This window comes from Centruroides sculpturatus, unplaced genomic scaffold (assembly GCF_000671375.1).
Source record: "Centruroides sculpturatus isolate CEXI.00-Female unplaced genomic scaffold, Cexi_2.0 scaffold214, whole genome shotgun sequence".
Taxonomy (NCBI): Eukaryota; Metazoa; Arthropoda; class Arachnida; order Scorpiones; family Buthidae; genus Centruroides; species Centruroides sculpturatus.
Window position 1 is genome coordinate 830,370 of NW_019384569.1, and position 12,152 is coordinate 842,521.

General features: G+C 28.9%; 1 protein-coding gene across 2 annotated transcripts; it reads right to left on the bottom strand.

The window, feature by feature from the left end:
* Positions 1-10,225: 10,225 nt before the first annotated feature.
* On the bottom strand, positions 10,226-12,012 carry LOC111624145. Of its 2 annotated transcripts, XM_023366941.1 has the most exons (4): positions 11,922-12,012; positions 11,607-11,782; positions 10,603-10,819; positions 10,226-10,572 (listed from the first exon to the last, which is right to left on the bottom strand). In XM_023366941.1, exons 1-4 carry the CDS (start codon positions 11,956-11,958, stop codon positions 10,304-10,306), a joined length of 699 nt encoding a protein of 232 aa, XP_023222709.1. In that variant the 5' UTR covers positions 11,959-12,012; the 3' UTR covers positions 10,226-10,303. The 2 variants fall into 2 exon arrangements, with proteins under 2 accessions (XP_023222709.1, XP_023222707.1); XM_023366939.1 differs by having other exon boundaries at positions 10,230-10,819.
* Between the last annotated feature and the right edge of the window lie 140 nt (positions 12,013-12,152).

The window sequence follows — 12,152 nt, forward strand, 5'->3', positions numbered from 1 at the left end:
TAAAACGTTTAGTTTTATGTAACGATTGTTAAAAGGTCATGGCTCATCATTTAAAAAATAATTTATATTAGTGTACACCATTATGTTACATATTTATATATTTATTAATTAACCGAATATATATAAAACTTATTTATTTTATTACGAAAATAAAATAGATCTTCCAGTTCTTTAAAAGTTTATACTAAATAATCGAAGCCAAAAACAAATATTTAAAATGTAGAAAGTTATATAGTAAAGATATAATCTTCATATATTAAAGAAAGATTACCAATAGACAGATGAACAAATAATAACTAAAAATTTATTGGAATTAATTCAAATATATATGAAAATACATTGACATTGTATCTAACATAATTATATAACTATTCTATTCCTAACCGAAATCTATATATTTCCTAGCAGATGCAGAGTTTACGTAATATATTTTATTACCTCACTAATAACTTGACTTATAACAATTCTGCCGGGTGGGGGGAAGTTATAAATCAGAAAGTATGGCACACAATTCAAATAGAAAAGGATACCAAACGATATCCGCGGAGTTTGCGCATATCCCCCTTTTATATTTCAACTCTCCTCCAACAGAAATTTGAATATGTAGTCATCTCACAATGATCTAAGTTTTACTAAACATGTAGTCATCAGATGAATAACTACTTTTAAAGGAAGTAAACTTGTAGGAAAGAAAGTTGAATTTCCTTGCTTTCTCTTAAAAGTTAGAAAAATGTACACTTTTGTGCAAAATATTATCTTGGTTTTGTATAAATTTTGTAGAATAAATGTAGAATTTCACAATATGAAGCTTGTGCAAGAGAAAACTACACGCACAATAAGTATTTCATCTATTCTCCGTGGATTTCTTATTTTTTGTTTATTATAGTATTATTATTGGGATAAGATTTGAAACAATTTTAGGCCTATAAATTTCTATTTTTGTCTGTCTGTTCGTTTGCCCGTCATTCCTTAATGTCGAGAATCAAGTTAGATAGATAAAAGCTAAAAGCAGAAACTAGATATGGAAACGATAGGAGGAGTAGGACCCGATTAACTGCATACTAATATATAGTTGGCACCAAAAGTTACATTGTTTCAATTGAAATATTTTCTCTTAAGAGGTGAAAAGATTTCAATTTAAATAACGTAGATAGATCTTCGGCACGACCCTATTGTAAAAGGAAAAGTATGATGTATTGCATAAGGGTAAGCTACTGTTAATTTCAAGTAAAAAGCATTTATTTTAAATTAAACAAATTAAAAACATGATTAAAAATTGCAGCTCGGAATTGGTCACAATAAATAATAACTCGTTTTACTAGGTAGCCTGATAGTTCAATTAATGTTAACTAACTTAAAAGCAAGCAAATTTATAAAAGAAATCTTAAATTCCAAATAAACTTTATTGTATTAGGATTATTCCCGTTACATAATCTTTGTATAAGCACCATAATATTAAAATTCTTTTCCTTTAATTTTCAGAACGAGATAATTCATACATAACCATTGTATAAATTAATTAAATTAATTGATCGTTTTTACTTTAATTATTAACAGAAACAATCTTTTCCATCACTACTTCAAAGTGCTCAAACGATAAACCTATTACCTTTATAATTTTTTCTTGTGCCTGGTATTTAAACATTTTCTTTTGTATATTTGAAATAATAACAGAACCATAAGTTTTCTCAATATCTAAAAATAAAGCAAACACCTTATGTCTCTAATTAAATAATTGCAATTAAGACAAATAAAGCTAACTGCCTGCCCTCATTTTTAACTTATGCAAACTGGATATAATTTGTATAGTTATCCTGTTCCACCCAATCGTTAAAGACCCAAATTAGGGGAAAGCAGACTAATGCGAAGAGATAAAAAGTAGTGAGAAATGTTAAATAAATTTTTTGTTAAGCAAATGTGAACCCTTAATTTTTCAACATTCCTGACTTCTTTATTTTTTGTCCTTTCTCTCTTTTCCCCGCATTTGGGTCCTTTCAATTCAACTCCGGCTTTAGTATTCCTTCCAGCTTTGCATGATTTGGCTCTTTGAGCCAATTTTGGCTGCCTTTTTTTAGTTTGGCGTAAAAAGTATCATTTGGCGCATTGGCTACTTTTTGGGCTACATCTTATTTATAAATATATTAGTCGAATAAAAATGCACTTTAAAATGCTGTTTTGTCATTTTTTATTAATTACGGACCCAAATAAAACAAATATTTATGTTTTTCAAATAAATTTTTGTTTGTCTCCATTATAATAAATGAATTTATCTGTTTCTAAGTAAAAATTGGAAGTGTCTGTAGAAGTAAGTTTTTAAAATATCCTGTTTCGTGATAAAGTTTTAATATTTATTACTATAATCTAGATATGTTAATCCTTAAATATACTTGTGTATTTAAGAATTGGGCCACAAGTATATATAATATACTTGTGGCTCTAAACTCCATGACATCTTCCAGTGTGGCCCAGAGAAACAAAAAGATTGGACACCCCTGGTATAAAAGCAAGATAAGAACGAAGTTTTTGTTGCGAAATGTTTTTAGAGTCATTTTAAAACAAAGTTAAAATAGAATTTATTAAAAATTGCGAAAAACAATTAATGTGTGATGTAGTTAAGGTTCTAAAGTTTCCATTGTCAGCTACCGCCTATCCCGATCGGACATGGTTGAACAAGTGATTCCACTAGGCATCTTACTCCGACAAATGGTAAAAATGCCACATTTTTTTGGGATAACATGTCTATTTTTAATAAATTTTTGTTTTCTCGTTTTATTGCAGGATATGCATAAAAATTATATAAGGACTTCTCAAAAAGGTTTTTGGACTGAAAAAAGCTTTGCTGACAAAAGATAGAAGCTATTATATTTCGAGATAACCATTCAGTAGTGGGTCATATTCCGAGATACGTGTCTAGGAAGGTAATATTATTCGAAATATTTGTTCAGAAAGATGCCATTTTTCGAAATATGCAACCATAAAGGTGTCCTGATCAAAAATATGCGTTAAGGGATGTGTTATATTTCATGATATACATCCAGATCTGTGTCATACACCGAAATATTCATACAAGAATGTCTTGGTATGATTTTATATTAATAGGGTCGATATTATTTCTTATCAAGATAGAATTGACAAAACTCGAACCAATAATTAGACAAGAAAAATTAAAAGGAAATAAAATATTGTCAACAGAAGCTTATTATATAAAAGACAATAGAATTTGGATAAAGTATTGAAATTGTTTTTTAAGTAAAAAACAACAAATAATTCAGAATTAATAATAAATAGTATGAAAAGGGATTAAACAATGTGTCAAAGTAGAATAGATGGAGGATACAGTGTTAGAGCTTAAAAAAATTAAAAAATAGATAAACAGAATAATACTATTAATAATAACCTAAGGAACAATCTCCCCTTGAATACAAAGTGAAATGATAAAACTAAAGTAATTATTGGATTATTGGATGTTGGCATAATCGGGAGTTACAGGAAAACTTTATAGGGGAACTGTTAAAGAATATTAAGGAACCATTTTATTATTGAGTTTTTCAGAGAATTGTATGGTCGAAATATAGGAAGAAGAAAGATCTTATTTTAAACAAGAAAAAATTGTGTTATTCGGAAAGGCTGAAAGAAATAGACGATTCGGTCGAGCATCTGGACGACTATTGGTTACAATCAAAAAAACATGTTGGTGAGTTGTTAAAGTACCAGATAAGAAAAAATTGTTTTTATTTTAATAGATACTCCGTCGATGTATGATTCAACTTGGGGAAATTTGAAGTATGGTAATAATACTGTAATTGTATACTTTTTCTTTTAATAGATAAAGCGAAGTGTTTCCAAAAAATCCAGGGCTGTTACACAGTGGTCAATTATTATTAATATATGGATTAGTGAAGATTTTGAGAGAATATGGACACTATATAAATAGCAAAATTCTAATGTTAATTATACAACATTATCTAAAGATGATACTGTCAATGTAGATGAAAAGTTTTATTCAAAAGCATGGTCATTTTATTTTAAATGGTAAGATTACTGGTGATATTCTAGCGGGATATATTTTCGTATCACATATTGGTAAATCATTAGTAGATTATATTATTTGTTCGGAAGTTATTAGTGACACACTGAGTAATATGAAAAATACAAAGACATTCTGGAATATTGTAAATCATTTTCGTAGATCAATTTGAAGAGCTATCGGTTACATTTGAGAGTTGGTCTCGGTATTTTCAACTTTTTTCGAATAACTATTTATGTAAAAATATATCTAATTCTAAATATAATTATCATCTAACAGATAAAACATATAAACATTTATTTATTGTAAATAATATAAGTAATAATGTAAGAAAATGAAAGGATAATACGGCTCCAGTTTATGACTCAATTTCCAATTTTTTAATAAAAAATTGACCGAGGAATATTGCAGAATTCGTTATTAAGGAATTATTTTTATAATGAGTAAGATTTCAACAGATTGGAACAAAATTGTTCTTAACTTATTGTTTAAAAATGCGGTAGAGGAAACTTCCACAAAATTATACACCTATAGCACTTCTTTCAGGCCTTCGTAAGTTATTTACTTCAGCTTTATTAACAACGTTAACGATTGGGTGGAACAGGCTAACCATAAAAATTATATCCAGTTTGCATAAGTTAAAAATGAAGGCAGGCAGTTAGCTTTATTTGTCTTAATTGCAATTATTTAATTAGAAACATAAGGTGTTTGCTTTATTTTTAGATATTGAGAAGACTTATGGTTCTGTTATTATTTCAAATATACAAAAGAAAATGTTTAAATACCAGGCACAAGAATAAATTATAAAGGTAATAGGTTTATCGTTTGAGCACTTTGAAGTAGCGATGGAAAAGATTGTTTCTGTTAATAATTAAATTAAAAACGGTCAACTAATTTAATTAATTTATACAATGTTTATGTATGGTTATCTCGTTCTGAAAATTAAAAGAAGAGAATTTTAATATTATGGTGCTTATACAAAGATTATGTAACGAAAATGATCCTAATACAATAAAGTTTATTTGGAATTTAAGATTTCTTTTATAAATTTGCTTGCTTTTAAGTTAGTTAACATTAATTGAACTATCAGGCTACCTAGTAAAACGAGTTATTATTTATTGTGACCAATTCCGAGCTGCAATTTTTAATCATGTTTTTAATTTGTTTAATTTAAAATAAATGCTTTTTACTTGAAATTAACAGTAGCTTACCCTTATGCAATACATCATACTTTTCCTTTTACAATAGGGTCGTGCCGAAGATCTATCTACGTTATTTAAATTGAAATCTTTTCACCTCTTAAGAGAAAATATTTCAATTGAAACAATGTAACTTTCGGTGCAAACTAGATAATTAGTATGCAGTTAATCGGGTCCTACTCCTCCTATCGTTTCCATATCTGGTTTCTGCTTTTAGCTTTTATCTATCTAACTTGATTCTCGACATTATAGAATGACGGGCGAACGGCAGACGAACAAAAATACAAAATTTATAGGCCTAAAATTATTTCAAATCTTATCTCAATAATAATACTATAATAAACAAAAAATAAGAAATCCACGGAGAATAGATGAAATACTTATTGTGCGTGTAGTTTTCTCTTGCACAAGCTTCATATTGTGAAATTCTACATTTATTCTACAAAATTTATACAAAACCAAGATAATATTTTGTACAAAAGTGTACATTTTTCTAACTTTTAAGAGAAAGCAAGGAAATTCAACTTTCTTTCCTACAAGTTTACTTCCTTTAAAAGTAGTTATTCATCTGATGACTACATGATTAGTAAAACTTAGATCATTGTGAGATGACTAAATATTCAAATTTCTGTTGGAGGAGAGTTGAAATATAAAAGGGGGATATGCGCAAACTCCGCGGACATCGTTTGGTATCCTTTTCTATCTGAATTGTGTGCCATACTTCCTGAGATTAGAACTTCCGTCCACCCGGCAGAATTGTTATAAGTTAAGTTATTAGTGAGGTAATAAAATATATTACGTAAACTCTGCATCTGCTAGGGAATATATAGATTTCGGTTAGGAATAGAATAGCTATATATATAATTATGTTAGATACAATGTCAATGTATTCTTATATATATTTAAATTCATTCCAATAAATTTTTAGTTATTACTTGTTAATCTGTTTATTGATAGTCTTTCTTTAAAGATCGAACTCCTATCACTTATCCACGATACTGTCCACTCATAAAATTATTAGCCTTCCTTTATTCTTACCTTCTAGATAGTGAGTTAAACCGAGATTGAAAATAATAGTTTAACTGGTGTCAGTCCTGAGGAAGATTGAGATTCTAACGATCTTAATCTAATTTACAAAGCCACCTGACGATAGCGAGAGCGGATTCAGTTGACCCGTGTCCAGTAAGTGGGCAGAGGAGATCGAACCCTGTTCTCTGGCTACTCACAAAATCAAATACAGTAGTAACTTATCATATGAACGTTTTGTTGTATTAAGTTCTGTAGTGTTTACAATAACAAGTGTGAGTGCACTTGGCAGGTAGAATTAATGCTCCGAATCTTTCACATAAGCACGTGCTTATGTGAAGTTCCTAATATTTCGGCAGTAGATCAAAGAACATTTCCGAACTAAACACGTCACATACGAAAATGCTATAAACAGAAACATAGAAACAGCACCTAAACAAAACCTCTTAGATGTTATTATTTTCGTTAAAAGTCCATAATGTAATCCGGCATAGTACAAGGCATAATATAGCCTATATTAAGTGCAGGATGCACTTAATAATACCAACACTATAATAACGTATGTTAATCTCTGCTTTTCACTACTGTTGCATTTAATTATATTAATTCATATGGCACACTTACTTTCATATGATTTAGAACTGACTTCTCAATCCACATTTTATTTTCACGTAATGTTGGTTACCTTAATTGCTTTATAATTATATATATTTGTTCATATAATACATACTGTTTTGAATGTTTGTGTCTACTGTTTAAATATCTGTTTTAACAAAATTTAAATATTCATATATACAATATTAGCATATACCTTTATATACAAATGCTTTTTTCTTTGTATTTTATATAATTAATAAAAAATTTGGTTTTAAGCAAAAGCAGCAATAGATTTATCATATACTACATGACCGTGATTAGAGTATCTGTTACTTAAGGCAAACTTAAAAGTGGCACTTTTAAATTAAGCTTTTCAATAGTCTTTTACAATTTTAAAAATCATACAAAACCGCTTTTTATTTTTATAATGCATATTATATTATTTAATATAATTTTTCATACTCGTTCGTGACACTTTCTATAAATTTATAGAAGAAATTCGTTTGTTTGGCACTCCATCATCTCGGCGCCTTCTCCTTTGCCTGTGCCTTTCATGTCGCTGATAAACTGGCTCAAGTTTATTTAACAATTAACACTTTTCAACAGGTAAAACTTCGGTGTGACTTCGTCAACAAAAAAACCACTTGAGAAAAAAAAAACAATTTGTTTGGTTTGGTTGTCGAAATGCACGCTGAAGTTTTAATTGTTGAATAAACACAGTCAGGTGTACAAAAAAATCCTTTCTTGGTTGTGATAAACTAAATGTATAAATAAATAAATAAAATACAGACATAAAAAGCATTAATATATGAAGATTATATCATACTATATAACTTTCTACATTTTAAATATTTGTTTTTGGCTTCGATTATTCAGTATAAACTTTTAAAGAACTGAAAGATCTATTTTATTTTCGTAATAAAATAAATAAGTTTTATATATATTCGGTTAATTAATAAATATATAAATATGTAACAATGGTGTACACTAATATAAATTATTTTCTAAATGATGAGTAATGACCTTTTAACAATCGTTACATAAAACTAAACGTTTTATAAGGTTGTCAATTGCTTGTAAATGACGATGTGACAAGTAAACTAGTTAATGACGTAGACAAATTTCGTTTTAAATGAAACGAAGTACGTCACCGGATAATTTACCGAACCACGTGAGACATGAATAACAAGTGTGAGTGCACTTGGCAGGTAGAATTAATGCTTTGTGACTCCTCGGAAAATGTTCGTAGGAGGATGATTTAAGTGATATTTGAAAGAAAATCGAAAAATGAATGAAAATGTTATATTGGGTTTCTACATAATGTAATAGTTTCAGAAATATTTAAGTTTAAATTATATATAAGTAATAAATTGCTGCTGCAGGTGGTGAGTCAGTAATGCTTGTGTCACTGCGGTAATGATTTATTAATGATAAAAGTCTTCATTAATGATGGTAATTGGCAAATGAGAGGCGTTTCTCGTATCAATTAATTAATGCAATACAATTTTTTATGTTTTGAAATAAATACGTATACTTACGTAATACTATTATATTGAATTAGGTCTAACTATACAGAAAAATCTGATTTATAAAAAAACATGCGCCAAGTAAAACTTACGACAATTGAGATTACAGTCAAATTTTTCTAATACGAACCCATAAAAGATAATAAAACAATAACAATAATAATGAACACCAAACATTTGTATTTCTCAGTTTCTCAACTGTATATATACTTTTGCATCACCCCTGTATATACTGGATTATACTTTTATACACTTTTATAACTAATACGCGTGAAATTGAAGGGCAGAAAGTTGCTTGAAAGTTGCCAGAATGTCGGTTTTATAACCCATTACGAATTTTATAGTGTTCTTCTGAATCCTGTATTTCTAACTCAAAAATTAAAAATATTTGGTTAATTATAATGCCCTTTTACTAATCTGGAAGAGGATTGTATTGCATATAGATAGGTAATCTATATTTGCTATTGTAAAAGTTTTTAAAAGTAGTTTTGAACGTTCGAAGCAATAAATTTTAATTTTTGACTTTTTTGAGGGACAATGAAGGTTTCAAAAACTGTATCTTCTGTGGATTTGTTCCTGGTAAAAAACAATACAGGGCATTAGACACATCGCCCATAAATTATAACTGAGATTCCTTATCCATACTCAAAATTGGTTCCTAAAAGGTGACAGGCTAACACCTTTAGCTGCTCTGCCTTACATTAACATCTGGGAAATTAATATTTTCAGTAAAATAAAAATTTAAAAAAATGTCACAATTCTAAATTTGGCTTCGTGTCTTTTTTTTTCAAAAATTAGATATAAAGTCATGTTCTTATTTGGAAATATGTAAGATATCAGCACTATGGTAACAAATAAATTACTTATAATAAAATTACTTAATGCTTGTGTTATTATGAATCAGGATTTGTAATCCGGTTACTAGATTCTCGAGTAAGGCTTTTACCGTCGGTGTGTAGTCTATACATGCCTCTGTACAGTGTAGACTTCCCTATCTTGCAGTAAAATAAAATATCAGTACTCGAGTTTCTCGTGATCTGTCCGGATGACGATAGGGGTTACGATCTTTCATCCCTTTTCTCGCGATCTGGCAAGATAGGTTAGGACACTCACACTGACAGGTGTTTACAGTTTAAATCACGATTAATAAATCAAGTACAGTACATGCTTACAATTCGAATCTCGAAATGTTACAAGAAAGTATTCGTGAAAAGCGCTTTAGACTCGGTTGGGTTTCTAATAGCGTCACTCTCTCCCTTTCTCACATGATCTACGACTGGGGATGTGACAATTGGATTTTACATGACCTAATTTTTCCACCCTATCACCCGTTTATTAACATTGACGATCCGTCTCCCGTATCGTCTGGAATTACATTTGAAAAGGGTCAAACGATTTCTCTATAGAGATCAGTAGTGTAACTCGAACCTATATTGGGGGGGTCCGAATTAGAAGGTTAAAACATACATTTACCCGTGTACCATTGTGTATAATAATAATTTTATTTTATTTATAAGATAACGGTGATCATCCCCCTTTAGATAGGTAAAGAAAACCCACCACGTTAACTAGTCTTTTAGTAAGGTTCGAACCCGCGATTTGTGTTTAGTGGTTTTATCTATTCAACGTGTGATGAATAAATTTCGTAAAGTATGATAAGTCACACAGGTTTAAATTTTTATTTAGAATTATTTAATAAATAAGGGAATTTAGACGAAGTTTTATTAAACCTGTCGGAAAGAAATATCTGTCGTTTAAAATTATACAAATAAATTAATAGAGTCTACATATTATTTTTAAAATTCTCTTTATTTAATTAAATTCAATTTTAAATTTTAGACATTTTAAATCATTTAACAGAATTTCCAATTTTTATTATTATTATTATTATTAGATTCTAACAATTAATTATTTGATATATATTTGATTTATTTAAGGAATGTGATACATTCCTCATAAGTATAATAAATATAATCCAAAAACACGTCAAAATCGTAACATATGTCTGCGTATTTATCGTAATAGCCAGAATTGTAAAGGCATTCTTCTGGACATTGAAATCTGTACGATAAGCAATCATAATCTATAAGTTCATAACCGAAAATCGCATCCAAAATGCATTCCAGTGTCTGAATATAACCACTGTATTCGCAATTGGCTATAATATAATATATATTTTGGCAGTTTTCGCAAGGATCTCCGGTCACTGGCGGAGATCCAGTAGGATTAGGATTAGGATTAGGATTAGGAAAGGGACTAGGACTACGAGTAGGAATAGGAGGAAAAAAAGGAGGACGAGGACGAACGGGCGGGATATTATTATTAACATTATCGCAGTTATAAATTACAAAAGGAGGGCGACATTTGGGTCTACATGCACCTTTTACGGCAAATGTTCTTTTATCGGAAAGGTATTCGAAACATTCTTCTATATCCAGAATACCCTAAAAGATTAAATAATAAATCGTTTTAAATTTATCATTTAAATTTTTCTATTTAAAATTACTTAAAAGCTTATGAGTATTTACACATATTCTATTATCGATAGAAAGATAATAATAGCATATCTATTAGTTATTATCAAGATATAAAAGCTATATTTAAACAATTATATCGAGAGTTCTTACACCAAAAAAATTAAAGTTTTCTAAAATATTAAAATAGTTATAAATCAATTTGCCAAATTAATAATTTCTAAATTTAGAGAGATAAAGAGAAAATAAATGCAGCATTCTAGAATATTATAAAATTTATGAGCGTACAGTAGACTCTGATTATCCAAAATGCTTAAGAAAATCGTCCCGGTTAATCCGGTACCGTTTAAGTACCGTATACAGTAAATAAAACGGATAAATTTTTGAATGAAACGTGAAGAGATAAATGTATACTGTTAACTCAGATGACCATCTGAATTTGCTGTATTTTTGTCATTCCGATTATTAACAATATTGTCCCGGATAATCGAAAAAGTCTACTATACGTTTCTTGGATCACTCCGAGAAATTCCTAATAAAAAAATAAAGAATAGTGTAATAATTAAAATTATTTAAAACTGTATTTAATATAGAATAACAAGATATTGTTTCAATTAAGAGAACTAATTAATATTTATTGATTATTAAATAAATATCTTAAACGTATTTCGTACAATTATAGGCTTATCTCTAGCGAAAACGAGTTATTCTTTATAAACAACGGACGTATTACAATAATAAAAATAGCAAAACTTACAAACAGATAGTAAAAAAATGATCGCAAATCCTGGTCTAAGCCACTTAAAAGATTATCTAGAAATTCAAATAGATCCTCAAATATACCTCCTAAATATATTTTTGATATATCATTGTCGCTTTTTTTTTCTATTATTTCTCCAGTTGGTTCATCAACATGTCCAGCGAAAGTACTTCCTGTCGAAGAATTTCTCGTTTTATTATAAATTAAACATTAAATTTATATATTATGTTTTATTAAAAAGAAAAATAGAAAACTAAAATTAACTGGCCAATGCATAATTTTGAAAATAATTCGGGTATATCTTATACTTACCGATAATAATGAATACCAAGAGCAATAGAATCTTCATTGCAGTCGTTCGATTCGTAAAGGAGCAATGAATGCACGCTTGTAAATTCGGCAATTTATTAGGAAAATTGTGTGGGGGAGTTCAAAACTGTTTACGAATTCACAGATGGATGTAAACAGTAACATTTGGAAAAGTAGGGCAAGCTGGAACACAATAATTACGTGTTTACTTGATTAATTTAATAATTTTTAATT

Coding starts and splice junctions, on each gene's coding strand:
- LOC111624145 (XM_023366939.1), bottom strand. CDS start 11,958: ATGAAGATTCTATTGCTCTTGGTATTCATTATTATCG. Junction 11,783..11,921: donor CTTGGTATTCATTATTATCG/GTAAGTATAAGA, acceptor ATTCTTCGACAG/GAAGTACTTTCGCTGGACAT. Junction 10,820..11,606: donor CATTTTTTTACTATCTGTTT/GTAAGTTTTGCT, acceptor TTAATCTTTTAG/GGTATTCTGGATATAGAAGA.